The sequence below is a fragment of the Camelus bactrianus genome, chromosome 20, assembly GCF_048773025.1.
Source record: "Camelus bactrianus isolate YW-2024 breed Bactrian camel chromosome 20, ASM4877302v1, whole genome shotgun sequence".
NCBI classification, from domain to species: domain Eukaryota; kingdom Metazoa; phylum Chordata; class Mammalia; order Artiodactyla; family Camelidae; genus Camelus; species Camelus bactrianus.
This window is the reverse complement of record NC_133558.1, coordinates 34,010,730-34,031,679: the sequence shown is the minus strand read 5'-3', so window position 1 is coordinate 34,031,679 and position 20,950 is coordinate 34,010,730. Positions and strand designations below refer to the sequence as shown.

Below are 20,950 nucleotides of genomic sequence, written 5' to 3'. Positions count from 1 at the left end.
GGTGTCCTGCGTATGGATGCATGTCTGCGTGCATGTGCGGGTGTGGATGTGTGTATTTCTTTCTTACCCATCTTTTCTAAAAACATAGATGCTTATGCCTGCATTTTGGCATCTTCTTCACCTGTAATTTGTCTCTTTCAACATTGTTTGTTGTGTGTGTTTGCAGCACTCACAGGTGCTGTTTCAGATGGTGACGACGAGGCAAATGTTGCTATTTTGAGATGAGGATAGTGCCAAAAAAGGCGAGAGGCGAGTGCAAAGCATTTTAAAAACTACGCCTTTTTAAAATTATGACCAATGTAACAGTTTATATGTATTAGCACGTGTGTTCCCAACTCTGCACATACATCAATGCATTTCATCCTGGACCATCAGCCCAGGGACTGGGAACTATTCTCAGTCACTCTTGCAGATGAGTTAACCATGTCAGAGAGAGGATACGTAACTTGCCGGTGATTTTGCAGCTAGACAGTGGTGCAGCCTGGACGCAGCATGGATTCCTCTGACTGGAAAACCTGATCTTTCATCCCCTAAACTGGACTTTCCGAACTTGCATTTACTTTGGCTGTTTTTGACGTGGTAGTCAGAGAATAAAAATCATAATTGAGACCATACTTACTATGTTTGCAGGTCAGCTTATAATGCAACCAAATAACAAAAAAAGCAGAAAAATACTTTCTAAGCTACTGATTTCAAAATATAGGTGATTAGTATTTCAACATAGTGAGAAAATACAGCATAGTCTTCTGGAAATTGTTTGAATGGACTTTCATCACCAAAAATAAGATTTTTTTTTAAATTAAAAAAAAAAAAGGAAAAATGGTTGACTCAGAAGGGTCTATTTAATATAAACCTGCCCCGCCTCCCTCACCTTAATTACCACTTCATCACTAAATTTCATCTCCTGATCATTTTTTCCCCCTCAAAGCAACACTTTTATAAAAAGGGAAGAAATATTTCAAAATACTCCCTGAGAGGACTTAGTAAAAACAGAAGGGCCTTTCACAGAGAACTTACGGGCATCCTTGCCTGTAATGGTTGGCCTTAGGTAGTTTCCATTTTTCTCAGATTGGTTTGGAAATCTATTCCCATGGAAAGTAGACCCAAGTTCAAGAACTTTGGTGAGATTGCTCACAAAACGATGACAGAGCCTAGAACCTACAGCTCCTGAAGTCCATCAGCCCATTCCCCCTGGACGTGTGTAGGACCACTGAGCGGTTTCCCTTCCTGTGTAATATCTTCATCCGTTTAGAGCTGTCTTCATGCTGGAGTTTCTCTTTTCAACATACCTCTTAACTCCCAGCCTAGGGGGTCATTTCCTCAGGCCGACCGCCAGTGAGGGTTCTGTCTTCCTCACTAAGACGATACCAGGGGAGACCCAGCCTCCCTGCCGCCACCTGACAGTTTGTGAAAGTCAGCCTGGAACACTCTGCAGACCTTGAAGATCGATAATTCTAGACTCCAAGTTAGCAAGGTCGCATTTTTTTGTCCTTTGTATTAAATCTTTTATGCACAAGAACATCACTCTCCATTTACCTGCACCTTATGAATATTACACATGCTCAATTTTTGAAGTTTTAAGAAATAGTTTTTAGCTTGAATTCCCCATTCCAAAAAGAGAAGACAGCTTTTCTCTCTTATTTCTAATAATGACCCAAATATATTTTCTTTGGTATTTCTTTCCAGGATTTCAGCTACTCCGTTTGCATATTTAGGAGCACAGCTTTGAGATTTTGGAGTTACACCCTTCATAGCCTGAGGGTCTGTGGCAACATGCATAACTGGGGATAAATTCAACCTGTCTTCACTTGATTTGATCTGTGGCCATTTATATTTGTTAAATTAGAAATAATGAGGTGTAAATGTTGTTTGACAGAAAAGACTTGTAAGTGATTTCTTCTCATTTCTTGAAAATAAGAGAATGATTATATATTTTGTTTTTGTCAAAATCTACTATACTTTAGTGTACCATGAATTGTGAAATCTATCACAAAATGGCTAAAAAAAGTTACCGAGGGAAATGGTGGTGTTAACCTCGAGGAAAAAAAAAACATTAATGTTGATGTATTTCATTCAATTTCAAACATAAATTTTTCTCTTTTGCTGAAAAGGGGAAGATGGAAGGATTCTCTGTGCCTTTGAGTCAAAACATTTATTCTCAAAATACTTTTTTCTTTCCTTCTGATCCATTTTTCTAAATAACGGATAGAAGTTGTTTCTTTTTTTTTTTCCTTCCTTTTCTTTTAATTTTTTTTCCCAGCAAAGACGACCCCTTTGGCATATTTTCTTTTCAAATGTGAAATGAGGTGGAAAATCCTCATTTCACGACAGGAAGGACAAATATTGACACAAAGTTAATATTTGTTAGGACCCTGGAAGCAACCTGAGTATACGTCCACACACTCACACACACACCCCCACCCACCATCCTCTGTCCCTCCTCCTGCACGAGACGTATGTTTCTTGGTTTTGACGTTTATGGTTTCCCATCCAGGGAACGACATACGTGGACTGTATGTCGTACTGTATGTCTGGGATGTTTTAGGATATTTTAGGATGTTTAAGTACACATAAAACAAGTGCTTGTGTGCGCACATGCACACACAAATACAACCTGCTTAATCTCATTTCCCCCATTTAGCAAGGAGCTTCTGGACTTTATCACTGGCTTGTCCATCTTGAACGCATTCACATACGCCAAGCCAATACTTCTGGTCACTCGGCATTTATTAAGTCCTGTCCACTCTTGCCTCCTGGAGGGGGATGCCCTGGGGTGACCGCGGGGCTGCCCCACCAGGCTGTTACTTTATTCACATTGATTATAAAAGTCAGCTGTGGCCAGACCTTGCTTTTTTTTTTTTTTTTTACTTCTTTCTTTTCCTTGCCTTCTCTCAGTCCCTCTTACAAGCACCCCTGCCTGGATTTTCATGAGGAAATAATCAGATTAGGCCTTTCACGGTGAGTTCATATGGAGTTCTCTTTCTCCAGTGGGCTACTAACCGAATAAACGTGTTTAGTGGTAAATTGTAAACGACATTATGATTACCAAAGCCAGCGTGGGTTTCATTTAAAAGTGATCAGCATGGCAGGCCACAAAAATTGTGACTGGCAGAGAAGGCCATTTGGAGAAGTGGGAAAAGGAAAGACAAAAACAAGTGAGAAAGATAATCATTACTCAAAACGAAACCTTCCCCCAGCTGAGAGAGGCAGGCAGGAGGCAGAGAAACCCAGAGAAAGAAAACATGGACTGCTAGTTAGAAGGGCAGCTAGGCTGTCCCTGTGGGCGCCCAAGACACCTTTGCACTCTCAGCACCCAGCACACCTAAATGTTCACGACACGTTCTGTGAGGTTACAGATGACGCTGAGGGAAAGTCGTCCTGGAGACACTGTGGTTCTTATGTCACGTGTTTGTTTTCCTTGATTTTCTAGGCACATTCAGAGAAGAGCAGAAATGCACATACCGACCCCCGATACAAGGCTACATCTGCAAACAGACCGACCATGTGATCTTAATTCTTGAAAGTGATGAAGCCACCTGGACCACGCAGACTTTCTATCCAGTTGTGTCTGTGACTAGTGGTTTCGTTGACACCTTCAGTAGCATAAATGGCAACACTCCCTGCTCCACTTCAGGGTCTGTGTTGAGTTTCTATTCCATCCTACCCACCAAGGAAATCAGCAAGGTCTGCTTTGTGGATCAGACTCCTCAAGCTTTGCGTTTTTTTCTATTGGGGAACAAAAGTACCTCCAAGCTCCTCTTGGCTGTGTTCTACCATGAACTCCAGAGCCCCCGTGTTTTCTTAGGGGAAAGATTCATTCCACCCACTCTGCGTCAGTCAACTTCTTCACTGCTGAATGAGTCTATTGGTTCCAACTATTTCAGCATCCCGGATAACCTCATGTATGTTGTCCTGCAAGGAGAGGAGCCCATTGAAATACACTCAGGTGTTTCCATTCACTTGGCCTTCACTGTGATGTTTTCAGCCCTAGAAGAAGGCTGGGAAATCATGATCCTTGAAAGACTAACTGACTTCTTGCAGGTGAGCCAAGACCAGATCAGAATTCTTCATGAGATGCCTGGGGATGAAGCAACATTAAAGGCCATCGCTGACAGTAGAGCCAAGAGAAAGCGCACATGTCCGATGGTGACTTGTGCCAATCTTGATAGAGTTGGTCAGCGTAGACCTCTCATGACGGAAGAGAGCTCATATCGGGTCCTGCCACCAACCACTGTGGAAACTCTCTCAAAAGTGGTGGTCATTGAAATTGGAGATCTGCCAACAGTACAGAGCCCTGGACTGACTCCATCCTTATCCAGTAACAAATTACAGAGTTTGGCTCACCAGGTTATCAGCGCTCAACAGACTGGAGTCCTGGAGAGCGTTCTGAATACGACTATCGGGGCCTTACTGGTGACTCAGTCAAAGGGAGTCACTGGCTATGGGTAAGTACGGATTATAAAAACGTCTAGATGAGCGCTGATTTCTTGGATGCATATTGCAAATGGTGGTCTCCTGACACTGAATCACTTAACCTGTCTGCTTCTTAAGGTAAGAAGAAAAACTTCAAGAGCCATTTATAGACTTAACGTCTCAATTTTTAAATTCATTGATAATCTGTCACCTTCATGGTGATTCTGTTTCCCGGGTGGCTGAAGATGTTACATTTCGGTACTTTACAGTGAGAAGCATGGAGGAAGAGGCTTTTATGAAGCAACTTGTTTTCAATTATTTGTGCATTCATTTATTCATGCAATGAATGTAAGCAGTGTGCTAGACTCTGGGTTGCTAAGGTGAAACTGATACGACTTGTGCCTTATGGGGCAAAAACACTACCTATCACATTTGCATAGAGCTTTGAGCTGAAAGTTGAGTACTTGGCAGGAGTGATGATAATTCTGCCAGCAGGGAGTGGGGAAGGGATTTATATTTAGGAAAATTTGGGAGGGACAACCAGGAGTTTACCAAGATAAAACAGTGAACCAGATTGGGTTTTATTTAACCTAAGATTATAAATCCCTGAAAAGATGTCAAACTGTGTGAGACAGGAGCATATAATGCTGCCAACTATGTTTACGGCACAGACCTGTGTAGGATTTGTAATAGCCTTTCTGCTATGTTGTTCTGACTTTCCAAGTTTGCATTTTGATGTATGTTCAACATGCATTTACCTGAATAGTTCCCTGAGCCTAGTAAATGAAGTACATGAAGTACGCAATCAGGGAAGGCAAGTATAAATTGCTCTCATTTTTGTAGCTCGTGTTAGCCGAGGGATGACCTGACCAGCCCAAGTTCATCTGAGACACCTGTCATGAGGTCAAGGCTGAGTCCCAACGTCCAATTTTTAGCAGATGCAAAAGAACCAGGAACAACATCCCGGCCTGAGAGACCATATAAATTTGTCACAATGCTTAGGAAACATATATAAAAGTAACCATATCACACATGCCTTCTGCTAAGTTGTAGAGGACTCAAGATGGACAAACTTGGATAGTCCCAGCAAACCTGTCACCACCACTGGAAAAATAAACACAAACCCATGCACATTTTGAGTTGATATTGGGTCCCTGATGCAGGTCAAAATATCTGGATTCTGAGCTATATTTCTCAATAAAATTTTAGAACATTCATATTCTTTCATATTGCTCTGTTACTGCTTTTTTCATTGTATTTTGTGGTAGTGATAATAAATAAGCAATGAATATTTAATGGGTGTTAATTACCTTCTATGCAATCATCTCCAGTAGATGTGAGATTCACTCTAATATAAAAAGTAAAACAAAAAGAGGCACCTTCACATTTTGAGGCATATTCAACTAGTCCATTGATTGCCTTTCTATACATAGAGCACCGTATCCATATGAAAGCGTAGCTGGTGTTTTTGCATCATCATTTACCTGTCTTTGGTATGTGTCTTCCTTATGGTACATGAATATGTATGGAAGTTATGAAAAGAAAACTCAAGCAATTTTTTTTTCCGGGTTCTGGTTGATTGGGAATTGTTAGCTTAGACTTAAAAGTTACTCCTGTTTATATGATTGCTCAGAACCTGTTAAATCTTGGATATTTTTGCCAACCGCTGAATCTTCACCATGTTACTGATGTAATTATGATATTCCGCAGGATGATATAAAAATCAGGAATCTGAAACAGAAATGATATTAATGTATCTTAGCTTACATTTAAATATACTCTCCTTTAGCTCAATTTCATTTAAATCCCACTGAGTTCTTAAACACATATTCTATGTATGGATGACCAGAGAGAAACAGGGCCAGTCCATTACTAAATTTTATTTGGATTTTTACAGCACTGAGCTTTGTTAATAGATCATTCTTCCAAAATGACTGATTTTTACATTGTATGTTACAAAAAAAAAAAGACTTAGTGATTATTTAGCTTTTAACCAGAAGGAGAAAAAAGTCAAAGAGTGAAGACAATGGTGGTAAAGCAGAGGAAACCCACCAGAGAGAATGGACCCAGCACAAGGTTAGGCACACACACGCATATGGGTGGGGGATGTCAGTCTATCATGAGCTTCCGGGAAAAGATCTCCTTTATCGCCCACCATCCGTCCTAGCCATCGTGCTTTCACTTGCGACTCATTTCTGATTTAATATGAAACTGCTCAAAGCATGTATATCATAGCATCGATCTTCTGTTGGGATGTGTCACAGCCCCCATCTCTCTCTGTTCTTTTAGTATTTTTAAGAGAGGTTTCCTAGACATAAAGCAGAAAGCAAATCTTCTTAAGCTAAGGAAAGGCTGCTTCTTAAGTATATCTGAATAAATCTCTGCAGAATGAGAAATGCCACGTCCTAAGGGATTTAATGAGAACTAGCAAGTTTTCCCATGGTCCTAAGAATTGCACAGTAGGGTAAACAGCCCCGAAGCCTTGTGCAGGCCCCAGGGCCAGCCCTGTTTCTTTCAACTTTGATCAGTGTCAACTGGAACTTCCATTGAATGCACTGGAGAGCCATCAACAAGCTAATGAGTTGACCTTGAGATGCAGAAATTAGGCTGGGGACACAAGCCTTTCAGGGGAAACACATAGGATGTTCTTGAGACGCTCGTTCTTGTTAATTTCATGGAGTTGCATGCCTTTCAACAAATTGAGGCCATATTGGAATTTTACTTATCAAGGGGGTTACTACCTGCTTTCAAAAAGTGACCAGCTTCTGCTTTGTGGGGAGAAATGGAGGGCTATCTACTTTGTGATTAGATAATACACAGTGACTTGGCCTCTCCTGGTCTTCAACCAGGAGGCATCCAGACTTAACATCCTCTGTGTGGCGAGGTCAGTTCCATGAGCCTGTTTTCCATCTTCCAAAACTTCAATGGCCTCTCCTCTCCTCTCCTGCCTTCTTTATCCTTATTGATTTCCACCATTTTTAACTCATTTCTGTTCTTTTAAGTAATTTCAGTGGAGTTAGGAGGGAACAGAGATAAACATATGCTCAATCTGCCCTTTTAAAACTTGGGGTTCCAAAAAAAAAATAAAACCTGAGGTTCCCCATAGGAACCTTTTTTTTGTTTGTTTTTTTAATATTCTGCCTTTTATCTGGAATCCTGAGAGGACACATTTTATATTACTTCCCTTCCTTTCAGTAGAACCTTGATTTTTACTCTCGAGTTTCTTTCCGTCCTGTATTTTCTTCTTCTCCCTCCCTTTTTCCTGCTTCATATTAAAAAAAAAATCCCTTTAAATAATACTCTTTGTCATATAGAAAATGTAAATATATCTATATCTTTTATGGAACAATAGCTACTGAAATGCTAAAGCTATCTGTGGTTGGCAGTACTTCTAAAATAGCCACCCAAAGGCGGGCTGCCCTGAACCCAGGAACCTATGACTATGACCAGATAGCATTTCTATGAAGACACTGTGTTAAGATGGAGAAAATGCTCAGGGTTATCAAGGGAGGGGCAGTTAAACACAGGAGCCCTTAAAAGAGGAGAGCTTTCTCCTGCTGTGGCAGAAGAAGGAGGCAGAAGAGGAAGGCAGGGAGATTGTTCCAGGGGTGAGAAGGAAGGGAAGGGTCACTGCTTTTAGAATGGAAGGGACCCCATGAGAAGAAAATCAGATGGATGTTATCAGTAGAGAGTGGACCTTGGCTGACAGCCAGCAAGGAAACAGGGATCTCTGTTCCACAGCCACAAGGACATGCATTCTAGCAATGATCGATTCGAGTCTGGAAGTGGATTCTTCCTGAGAACCCCTACTTAAGCAGTGAACTCAGCCAAGCTTGTCTGGACTCTTGACCCACAACCTGAAGATAATAGATTCGTGATATTTGTAAGCCACTAAGTTTGTGCCGTTTTGTTGTGCAGCCATAGAAAACTCACATGCTATCTCACAGAAATCTGTTTTTTTATGACATTGCCATGAACATTGGACCCTAAAAACAGTCATAGGGAAGGTGAGCATGGCTCTGCGGGGTATATATCTGTGTATTTTTGTACCCGTTGCATTGGTAGCGTTTTAAGTTTTCTCACTCTGTGTAAGTAGCAGCTTGTCAAACTGACTTGGTAAAGGGAAGAAATCTAGGAGAGCCCATCGGTGAGACGAGTCTGTAGGTGACACTCAGGATCATTTAGCATCTTCTCTGGTGCAACCTCTCCCTGCCCCCTGGGCACCTGCTTTCTAGGAAACAGCTGTTTGGGAGCTGCTCCTCCCAAGACCAGTGGAACATTCATCCCAGAAGGGTGAGCATTTCAGATCAGGCAGATGCAGAAGCAAGAGTTGGGGTGAATAGCGGTTGACCTCTGAACTGAGCCATTTCCTGTATTTCCTTGATCTTTCTCTTTTAGCTTGCACTTAAACATCGAAGGGAAAAAAAAAAATTCTTCCACATCCCTGACTGGGTGTTGGAAGCTGTTAAATAGTGGTTAAAACTGGGAGGATGGGAGGGAACTTTCCTTCCCCATTTTTTAGAGTTTGGCTGTAGGTCCTTCTGCCTGCAGGCTACGGTCACATTAGCCGTTGGAAATTGGATAACGACAGCACAATGACAAATCCAGGTTGCTTGCAATAAGTTGCTAATCCCTTTGCTTTAATATCGCAGCAGCGTATAATGATGTTTGGACATCACTCCAGTTTACTGACGACCCCACTGGGGCTGGCAATAGAACCGTACAACTGTCTAACAAGGCGTCAGGTGACCCCCGTCGTCACAGCAACGGACACTGGAATCTAATCTGCCCTCCATCCCTTCTAGCACCCAATAACGCCTAGATTATATAAGTGGCCCATCATTGCTTGGTAACTTGAATCAATTAACGTTAATTCGCACAATGCTATGATGTATTGTGATCACTTTCATTTCAGGGAAGGGGGAGAAATTGCCATAAGTCACCTAAAATGAGGTTGTCTGTGGTGCCGAGGTATTAATTGGGTGTCCATATTAAATGCAAAAGGAGCCCCATCGTGAAAGGAAAGTGGATGAGTGACTCTCCTGGCTGCTATTGACCTATCAGAAGAAGACAGTGCCCTTTTCCTTTGCTTTTATCTATTACAGTTTTCCCTATTGCGTGTCAAGTTGATGTATTATAAAAAATTCATTTGGTGACCTTTCACCCCCTTAGCAGATTAAACAATTTCACTTCGATGGCATCATTAACAGGACCCTGCATTTAATGATGATTTCTCTAAAAGGCCACGGAGATTCGATTTTAAGCTAACAGATTTATTGCACTATTATAACATATCGTAAAAAACTGTACCACCTACGGTCAGGTTTTAGGATAGAAACTGCTTAAGAGTTTATGGGGAGCTTAAAGTGGTATTACCTTGGGATATGCTGTAGCAGCAAGTCTCTGACCTCCAGTGAGATGCTGTTTACATTTAATAAGAGATGTTTGCTCACAATAAACTTTAAAGTGTGTCAGGGACGGGCCTCTTAGCAAGCGTTCAGGCAGTGGCTCCCACCCTTTCGTCTCTAGACATCAATGTACTTATGTCAGTGTCTTTGATGGAGTCGTTCGGTTTCTTTAACCCACACAGCCAGCCCCGCATCCTGTCCGCATCAGAAAGCATTTAAGAAATAGGCTAGGAGAGAAATAGGATCCTGTAACAATGTTAGCATTTTCCAATAACCTGGGAGCCGTAGAAGCATAGAATTAATAGCATGGATTTTTAAAATCTGGTTTAAATTTTTTCTTAAAAAAGGAAAAAAAAAAAGGAGCCTTACCCACTCAGGCTAAGCAAACTAATAAAGGATGATCAGGCTAGTGTATGCTGAATTCCCAGTGAGTGATTCTAGCAGAGGGCAGCTGGCAGATGACCAAAGGGGGTTCCTGGGACCACACATGCCCACTCTCCCCTCGTTTTCCAGAATGCTCGGGGGAGAAGGAGCTTGCTTCCCACAGAAACGTCACTGTTTGTGAGCCTCTGCATTTGTTCTTCCACAATTTCCCTTAAAGATTAGGGAATAACGTAGTTGAATCACAAGCATTTAACTGAGGGTCAGGTAGGCTACTTTTTTTTTTAAGTCAAAGCCTTGTTAGATTTGACCTAGGATGTTTTAAGGGTCGGGTAATATATGTGATATATGATGTCTATAGACTTCCATTTAATTGCTAAAAACCTATTGCGTGCCTCTGAAGTGTAATACACAGTAGGCTTAATGGAACAACAGGTTTATCATCTATAATGTCCTTTTAATAAAGCTAACTTGGTCTGCAAAAATACTAAAGCTCGGGGGAAAAAAAGATGTTTTGAGGTATGAGCTATGTAACCGTTTTATTTTCCTTTATGTTTTCCTCGCTAAGTCGCATCAGCAATGAATGTGCTCAGAAGAGGTGAGAAACAGTGCAGCACCAGAGCTCAGCCATACCCTTCCTCTTTGTAAGACCTTTGGCAAATTACGTAAGCCTTTTTGGACCGCAGTTTCTTCATGTGTAAATAAGGGTACCTACGTCAGGGTGTCATGTTAAACATATGCGTTTATAAGTGGAAAGTGTAGAATAGCACCTGGTAGAGGGCAAGTGATCAGCATATATTCATTATAAACACATATGATTCTCCCTGAGGGCTTCACTCAATTAAAATAAATTAATCAGTTCATGCCTCAGTTATCGAACCTCCTGAGTGCAAGCATGCTGTGGAGGATGTGAATGTGAAAGGGCTGTTGTGAGATTAAATGAGCTATTCCGTGGGAAACAGTGCTGCGGGGGGCGGACGGTTGCTCCCAGGCGTCTCTTCCTGATTCTTGTTGGTGACGCCATCTTGGTACCACGGAATCACCATGGTGAACGTATCTACACCACGGAAAGGGGTGACCTCTAAAGTCAGGGTCTTTGAGGAGGGAGCTGGTCTACCATCATACTTTGAACGTATCACGACCTAAGTATTTCAGTCTGGTAAGTTGCCTCATCGAGGCTTTTTTTGAGAAATGGTATTAATAAATCATGATGCAAATGTAAGCTCACGATACATGCTTCTCCCACCCCCTAACCCCCTCCCCATATACACCTATAAAATAAATGTAGAATTATTCTTTGGTTATAAGGTCATGTTTGCTATACAGTGTATTTTTTTTAAGGAATTCATTCATTCATTCATTCAACAAGTATTTATTAAATTCTTTTTTTGGATCCTACCCCCCAAAATGAAATAAATTCTTTTTTTTGGTGGGGGGGGATAATTAGGTTTATTTATTTATTTATTTTTAGTGGAGGAACTGGGGATTGACCCCAGGACCTTGGTTGGGCATGCTGAGCACATGCTCTCCCACTGAGCTACACCCTCCCTCGGATACAGTGTATAATTTAGTTTCTCAAAACAAAGGCAGATGCAGATCTCTTCACCGGGAATCATGAGTGACGGAAATAGCTACAGCAGTGATATGATATCTGTAATTTTATGCATGTATTCCTTTTTTTTTTCCTTTTAATATGTGCCAGAAATACAAGCAGTTTTAAACCTGGAAACTGGATGTATGTCCGCCCCTCTGCTCTTTCGGTCCTGGTCCAGCCTTCCGATGGAGAAGTGGGAAAGGAACTTGGAGTCCAACCTGAGCTCGTTTTCCTGGATCAGCAGGTAACTTGTGCACAGGGAGCAATCTTTATGTCCAGCCGGGTACCCGTCGTGCGCAGCGCTGTTTCAGATTCTGCCGTCATCATGATACACGGGTCCGCCGAGAGCCCACCGTGGGCCGTTTGCTGCGCTTACAACACCTGACTACTTCCGTCACTCTCCTTCCACTTCCTATGAAGGTCCAGTGTTTGATCAAGGGTAGAAATACAATTCTGATGCTTTTTCTCCCCCAGCAAATTCTTAAAGTCGGTTTCACGTATCTTCCCCGAAATCTAGCCTTTTCCAAAGTGCTATGTCTCTAACTGAAGGAGTAATTTCATATGTTAATGAAGGACTTTATAACGTCACATCTGCATTATGGTTTTATGTTACTTTAAATGATTTCTCTTGTGCGTGGTTAAGTACATCCTCCACGAGAGGATTCTGTGCTTAACTCTAATTTCAGGTCCATGCCTTCGCTTCTGTTTCATCTTTTCTATATTTACTGGAGTCATGGTCGGGGGGGAGATAGTGAAATATAATAGTTAAATCAGCTTTCCACTCTTTATTTTAAAAATGTGTCCCCTGACATGCATGGCGAGGGACGAAGTCCGTGCCGCTGAGGTCCCTGCTTTTGACCTGGTCTTGCCCTCACCCAGCTTTTTCCTGCTTCCTCCTCCTAATCTTTCCTTCCTTATTAACCTTCCACCCAGAATGCCACTCTCCTTCTCTGTAAACCAAGCTTCCCTTTCTGCCCTTTGCTGCCCTGCCCCGACTTCTGCTGCAATAATTTCCCTTCTCTCCTCCCCATAAGCTAACTTGATGTATTCCTCTTAACATGAGAAAGAAAAAGTTATTTTTTTCCTTTGTTTATTTCTCCTGAATATGTGCTTTATAAGAGTTTCTGTCTGAATCCTCTTCTGTTTTGGATGACTTCACAAAATTCTCTTCTTGGTGGAACTTTTTCTTTCTTTCTGTTTCCAGAATCAGAGAGTCGAGTCCCTTGGGGCCCCGTCAGAGCCTTGGGCTGTTTCTGTTTCCCTGGAAGGAGCACCAGATTCTGTGCTGAGAGGTAGGTATCTGTGACATTCGGAGACTGCTCCAACTGCTTCTGCACAAAAATATTTGCAGCCATTGGGAATTCATGGCAAGGTAAGGAATGCTCAGTCTCTTCCACAATTTGAAAGACGTCTCCTTTACCCCCGGTCTACAATGCCAGCAGCTGCAAAAAGGAACATCAGGTTGGCAGGAAAAGCTTAAGGAACCGTCTGGCCCCCTCCCTCCCCTGGCATGGTGAGGAGCTTTTTGTCACACTGGTATCTTCAATATGTGTAAGGAGCAGGACAGGACCCTCTAAGACAAATGATGCTCTGGAACAGTATCAGGTCACAGGTGCATGTGGTTTATGTGGGAGAACAGAGACACTTGCTCTCAACGTTATGAAGAATAAATGTGACGGCGGATGCAAAGCACCTGGCCCACAGCAGACCCTGAGAGTTCACCTCATCACCTTTCTTTGCCCTCTGTTACCTGCCTGTTCAGTCCCAGGACCACTGCTAGCTTCATTTAACATCCCCTGAGCTTGTGCATATGGCAGTTAAAAACCCCCATTCTGTTCTTTGCTTCTGTAAATTTGACTTGTTTAGACACTTCATATACATGAAATTATACAGCCCCTGTCCTTCTGTGACTGGCTGATTTCACTGAGCTTCACGTCCTCAAGATTCATCTATGCTGTCATGTATTTCAGAATGTCTTTTTTTTAAGGCTGAGTAGTATTCCATCATGTGTATATATATATATATATATATATATATATATATATATATATATACACACCTGTTGATCTGTTGGTGGACATGTAGATTGTTTACATATGTTGGCAACAAATAAATAGCACTGCAACAAATATGGGGGTGCAGACAATTCTTTGAGATCCTGATTTCAATTATTTTGGATAAATACCTAGAAGTGTGCTTGCTGGATCGTATAGGAGTATGTCTGTTTTTTTCTTTGTTTGGATTTAGATGACTGTTCTCAGCTTTAATCAGAGTTCTAATTCACAATAAATTATAGTTTGAGTAATTGCTTGTATAAACAATTTTTGTTGTATCTAGGGAAATTTTTTTTCATTTTCATATTCTTTTTCATTAAAGGTTGTTACAGGGTACTGAACAAAGTTCCCTGTGCTATACACAAGAAACTTTTTTAAAAATCTATTTTATATATAGTGGCTAACATTTGTAAATCTCAAACTCCTAAATTTAGATCTTCCCACCCCTTTTCCCCAGTAACCGTAAGATTGTTTACTATGTCTGTGAGTCTGTTTCTGTTTTGTAGATGAGTTCATAGTGTCCTTTTTTTTTTTTCATAGTGTGTCTACTTTTAATGTTGTGAGGAATCTCCAAACTGTTTTCCATTGAGGTGACACCATTTTCCATTCCCAACGAAAGTGTATAAAAGTTCCAATTTCTCTACATCCTCACTAACACTTGTTTATTTTGGTGTTTTTTATAATAGCTATCCTGAGAGGTGTGAGATGCTGTATCATTGTGGTTTTGACTTGTATTTCCTTGATGACTAGTGATGTTGAGCATCTTTACATATGGCCAGTTGGCCATTCATAGGTCTTCTTTGGAGAAACATCTAAGTCTTTAGCTTATTTTTTAATCAGGTTATTAGTTTTGTTTTTGTTTTTGCTACTGAGGTGTAAGAATTCACTGTCTATTTCAGAAACTAACCCCTTATCAGATATTTGGCTTGGAAACATTTTCTACCATTCTGTGGGTTTGCTTCACTCTGTTGATTGTTTGCCTTGCTAGGCAGAAGCTTTTTGATTTGACGTAATCCCACGTGTCTAATTTTGCTTAAGATGTCCATGCTGCACAACGTGATCTGCAGATTCAGTGCAATCTCTCTCAAAATCTCAATAGCATTTCTTACAGAAGTAAGAAAAACAATTCTAAAATTGAAATGGAACTCCAAAGGATCCCAAATAGCCAAAACTATCTTGAAAAATAAGAACAAAACTGGAGGCATTACACTTCCTGACTTCAAAATATATTACAAAACTATAGTAATTAAAACAATATGATACTGGCATAAAGACAGACTTACAGACCAATGGAACAGAATAGAGAGCTCAGAAATAAATCTATGCACATGTAGCCAACAAGAGAACGAGGAATCCACAATGGGGAAAGGATTGTCTCTTCAACAAATGGTGTTGGGGAAACAGAATATTCACATGCAAAAGAATGAAATTTAACCCTTGTTTCATACCATACAGAAAAATCCACTCAGAATGGATTAAAGTCTTAAACATAAGACATGAAACTAAAACTCCTGGAAGAAATACAGAGGAAAAGCTTCTTCACATTGGTCTTGGCAATGATTTCATAGACAGGACGTCAAAAACACAGGCAGCCAAAACAAAATTGGAGGATTTCTTGATAACTCTTTTAAAAAGATCAGCTTACAGGATTTATTATACACTTCATGGACTGGTTAGGACATTTCCATTGGCTTTGGGTTTTCCGTAATGTCCTTTATAAACATGTAAATGACTCATCTACCAGTCCAGACATCAGCCTTTCTGTGCAATTACTGGTTTTCAAAAAGAAGCCATGATTTTACGGTTATTTCTTGCTATACCCTGGCTGTGAGTCTAAACTCGTTCACATGCCTCCTGTAAAGTATATAAAATGTATAGGAACCAGTCCATCATAGGAGTTCATGGTGGCTCTGCTCTCATAACCTAATCACCCCCTTAAAGGTACCACCTTCAAATACCATTACACTGGAGATGAGTTTCCAACATTCGAATTTTGGAAAGACACGTTCAGTCCATCGTGATACCTTCCCCATCCTTTATAGATTATTCATACTCCATGTCTTACCCACACTTCATATCCTTAGTCCTACTCTGTACCTTCCCTGTACTCTAGACTCTGCCCACAATTTCTACTCTATCACTTTCCCTTACCCAGGACCGTGTTCATACCCCGTGCCTTACCCATATTCTTTTTTATAAAATATTGTAGTAAAATATATGTAACATAAAACTTGCTGTCTTAATTGATTTTACCTGTAACAGTTCGGCCGTTCACATTCTTCCCCTTACTCATATTTTACACTCTTGCCCGTACTCCATACCTCCCCACACTTCATACATTACCCACACTCAGTACCTCGCCAGTACTCCATGCCTTTCCCACACCCCGTACCTCACTCCTCTACCGTACTTTACTGAGGCTCGATACTTTACTGTGCCCCACTCCTGACACATACTCCCCCAAATTATTCCTTATTTTCCTCTCAGTTATCCCACAGCTATCACCACTGATAAGCTAAAAATTGCACTGGATCATGCCAAATGAATGAGACATGAATCCATTTGTTACTTTCTTCTATTGACACCAAGTCACGCTCAAGCCCGCTGACTCCCCCGGATCAGTGTTGGATGGAACAGTGTCCTCATTGTCCTCGTTGGGAGATTCAATGAGAATGAATGAGAAGTGGGCTGAGATTGCCTTCTGTACACACATTTTTGTGTATGTGAGTGTCATGAAGTGGGAAAAATATCTTGGGTCGTTTTCTTTTTAGAATACTCACATCACCAAACACCCTATTTCATGACTGAAAGTATCTCTTGAAGCCATCATGAAATATTTCTCCTTAACTTAAAAGGAATAGAACTAAGACCAGTTGGCATGGATTACCTAACTTATTCTGAGTACTTCCTGCAGAAAAATAAATTAACAATGACAAAACCCTATCTATAGGTCTAGCCTATATCTTTTATTCTGCAATTTAACTTCATGTTCTTTTGTTTCAGTAGATCCTCTTCAGTTAAAAAAAAAAAAGGTTATAACCTATTAACCAAAAATGGATTTATATACTCAAAGACAATTATTTAGGATCCTTCAGACACTTTGATACTTAACTGTATATACTATAGATCTTAGTTGCAGAAAAAAATATGTTCTTAATATTAAAAAAAATTGTCTCAGCGTTAATGATGGAACAGTTTGCTAGCGTGTACAGCTAAGGTTAAGAGACATAGTTGTGGGGGAGAATTGGGGCTGAAAAGGCATTTCAGAAACCCTGTACCCTACGGAAACACATTCAGGTAGCATTCCCTAGTAAGCCATGTAGTCAGTTTCAATCTTGTGTCAAGTCCGACACCTTGTCTCATGCTAGGTTCCCTCAGCCAGTACACGGTTCATACCAGCTCGATCAGAGAGGCTGTCAGTGACATTTGTCTCTTTTACAATTACCATTCCAGAGATATGATGAACCCCGGAGAAATGTACTGTACTTGGCAGCAACTGCCTCAGCTTTTGGGCACATATGCTTCAAATCTGAGAATATCATAGATATATATGGGAATCTTCGTCGAGATCTCTGAGGCAAGCTGGTATTTAACGCAAAAGCAAACCCATTTGGAGCTAAAGTACTTTCCATTAGGCAGTTTGGCGGCTGTTCTACGAGGCTGACTCACTGTGCTTGCCGGACACATTTCGATTAAATGCTGCTTTGTATTCCTCCAAAGATGGGAACAATAAGGACGTTTGTCAAAGGGAAAACTGCAGCAAACGATTTCATGTTGAACATCTGTACTCCGCAGTTCATTGTTTGCAAGAGTTTATTGACCATAATTTTGATGCATATAGGTTTTAAAGAGTATAAACTGCATTTATCTTGGGCGCCTCACATTTATTTGAGTCTTGGCTTATTTATTTCCATTTTTCTGGGCATTTTTATTTATTTGGGGACTCTGAAGAGATGAAGGAAAAGATGTTTCTGAAAAAGGAAATTTTAGTTAGCTCTGCAAAATTGATGAGGAAAGACGATGTTTTTTTCCCAAAAGAAAGATTGAGCAATTGAATTGAAAAATGTAACACTATGCATATTATATCTTTATGATACCTTTCAGCCTGAAAGATCTCAAACAGATTTTTTTAAACTTTAGGACCGCTCTCCTCACTCACTGTCCAGCATACCCATCATCGTGACATTTTTTCAGAGTGAAATTAACAGCAGCTGCTAATTAGCAAAGTAATTTGAGGGTAGTGGAGTCAGGAGATTAATTCATGGTGTTGTGACTGTGAGCCAGAGCTAAGTTCCCTTCTTTCAACTTCATAAATGGATAGCCTATTGTTAGAAGTCAGAAGACCTCCTTTTTGCATTTTATGCAGGGACATCATAGCCCAGAGAATCCAAGTCGCCAAACAGGGTAGCCTGTATCAGTCCTGACTTGATACATTGCAGTGGTCCTGATCTAACTCTGCCACCACGTAACCTACAGATCCCTTGAATGGAAGAGAGGCAGAGCCTAGAAATTGATCACTTAGAAAGAGAACAGACTTTCTTTCTTGAGAGACATTTAATAATAAAATAGTCAATATATAGTAATGGTTCAGAATACAGACTTTGAAATCAGGCAGATTTGAGCTATAATCCCCACACCAAATCCTTTAACCTTTCATCAGCCTATTTCCTAGTCTTTAGATTATAGATACTAGCATATTGTATAGGGTTGTGCGGTTTGTTTACGATGCGGTGTACAAAGCACAGTGTCTGGCATAGTGAGCATTCAACCTACATGAGCTGTTAGTATTAATATTATTCTATCTTGGATTACTTGGTTCCAGGACTTGTCTAGGAGAAGCCTGATGGGTTTAGTAACCTCTTTAATTAATTTTTTTTTATTGTCCAATTGCCTCTCTACAGAGAAGTCTTGAAGAAATTGCTCTTGTGTGGGTAACCAACATTCACTTTTTGTCTTTGTGTTTGTCTGTAGGCTGTACTTGGGCAGAAACCCAAGACGGTTATGTGAGCTTCTCCAACTTGGCAGTTTTGATCCCCGGATCAAATTGGCACTTTATTTTCACTGTCACTTCCCCTCCAGGTAATTTCAGCACAGTGTATTTTTATTATCTGTGTCTTTTAAAAAAAAATATATATATATAGCCTTTTCTTTATAATGGGAATAGCTCCTACCATGAATAAGAAGTCATTGTAGTTTAGAGAAAAAAATTCACGTAGTTATGTCATTAAGGTGTGAGAAGCAAGAACACGTAGAAATTAAGCCTCAGAACTGAGTCCTAGTAAACAAGACTCCAAAGTACATTTTCCTCTAGTTGTTAAAATTTACTTTGAATGTTTTGCTTTTGTTTTTCTATGACATTGGATGGAATTTGGTTGAGTATTAATTTAATTTTTTTAATTTATAGGGAAGAGAGTCATGAGGTATTGAGTATCATGAAATCTTGTCCTCAGTCTTGCCCTCCGCATCCCTGTGTCCTGCCCCCCAACCCTGTAAGGGTGACTATACCCATTAAAAACCCTGGTACTTTAGAAGTCTGGGTATAAGGTGGATGTAAATTGCTTATATGATCCAGCTTTTCTTGACAAAACATTAAAAAGAAACCTTCTCCCTTCTGAAGCATTGTTGGCAAATTTTGCTTCATTAGAGGGTGATATGGTTCAAAAGTTTGTAGTTGCTAACCTGTTAATTAAACGTCACAGCCATGTGGGCCTGTGCAAAATACTACTTTCCTGTTTCCATGAAGGAAAGAGCCCAGGCCTCACCCTGCAGAGGAGTGGCAAGAGTCCAATTTTGGACACCCTTTTTAAAAAGATTGCACTGTGATATAGACATTGAGTTACCACTTGAAAGAAAGATGATTTAAATGTTGCATCCACTATTGTGATTTACCAGAAAAAAAAAAAGCCTCCTTGCGTTAAGAGAGCATCTAAAAGAATTCTAAAAGTGCATCACATTTGAACTGAGAAGTATATATTTATAATCAATTATTAATTTGAATCAGGGAAATTAGTCTGATACTTAGGACATGCAGCTGTGGAAAGCAGTTAATGCACAGCTGTGATAGCGCTAAGTTTTATAAAATAACACTAGAACAATCATGAGCGGATTTAAACGTCTTAGATACTGGAAATGGAGAAGGAAATGAAATGTTTTGATGTGACGTATCTGAAGCCCAACAACAAATATTTAATTAAGGCAGAAGATTAGTTCTCCTGCATGAAATTTAAATTCAAACCACCAGTATACTTTTCAAAAAGTTAAAAATATGTCTCTCATGAAAATATAAAATGAGTGCTTGTCAACAAGTTATTTAACCCATTAATGAGGGAAACAGGAGGTTGGGAAAGCTTACAGATCCCTTAGCCTGGAAAGGACTGCTGAAATCCATTCCCCAAAATGGATACAGGCCATCAAACTGTAACCTTTGAGGTTGCATGTCTACAAACATCATTGCATCTTTACTAGACGAAAATCATTTGCAGCTTACTGATCTCCAAAAAATTCTCAACGCTGGTCCCTAAATATTAAGTCAAACAAAATGTGTTGCAGAGAATTTGATAAACCTTGGGTGGGCCTGTTTACAAATGCTCCAGGATGACATTGACAAGAGCTGTAATCAACGTCTATGAAGTTGTCCTAAAGTATGAAACGTGTTCAGTGTCTTTGACCACAAGACTCCCAAGGATGTATTTTTGTTTTTCTGTTTGCTTGTTTGATGATTCTGGTAAATTATTTTTTAAAATCTTCATATTTATTTTTTAAATTTTTATTGAGGTATAGTTGATTTACAGTGTGGTTTACAAAAGTCACATGGTTCACTCACCAATTCACCCAAGTTTCATCTCAGAGGTCACCTCCTCAGAGAGCCCTTCTCTGCCTCACTCTGCACCACTGTTCCAGCCCTGCTCCCATCTCCAGCCATTCTCTGTCTGTCTGTCTGTCTTCTCCATGTTCTCATCACTGCCTGACGCCAGAGTACCTGTGCATTCACTTGTTCATCTACTGCCTGCCTGCCTGCTCTATCCCACATTAAAACCCAAGTCCCCAAAGGGACAGGAATTCTACTTAGTTCAATGTTACATTCTCAGGATGTTAAAAAA

The 20,950-nt window shown here is 40.4% G+C and overlaps 1 protein-coding gene across 12 annotated transcripts in view; it reads left to right on the top strand.

The window, feature by feature from the left end:
• The window catches only part of PKHD1 (PKHD1 ciliary IPT domain containing fibrocystin/polyductin), a 369,459-nt gene that overhangs the window by 330,013 nt on the left and 18,496 nt on the right, over window positions 1-20,950 (top strand). For 10 of the 12 annotated variants that reach the window (XM_074348887.1, XM_074348889.1, XM_074348894.1 and 7 more), the window contains 4 exons: window positions 3,431-4,445; window positions 11,905-12,040; window positions 13,001-13,088; window positions 18,822-18,929. In XM_074348887.1, the coding sequence (XP_074204988.1) occupies window positions 3,431-4,445; window positions 11,905-12,040; window positions 13,001-13,088; window positions 18,822-18,929 (1,347 nt within the window). Of the gene's footprint in view, window positions 1-3,430; window positions 4,446-5,256; window positions 11,012-11,904; window positions 12,041-13,000; window positions 13,089-18,821; window positions 18,930-20,950 lie in introns of those variants that run through there. The other 2 variants (XM_074348897.1, XR_012501162.1) reach the window with 2 other exon arrangements.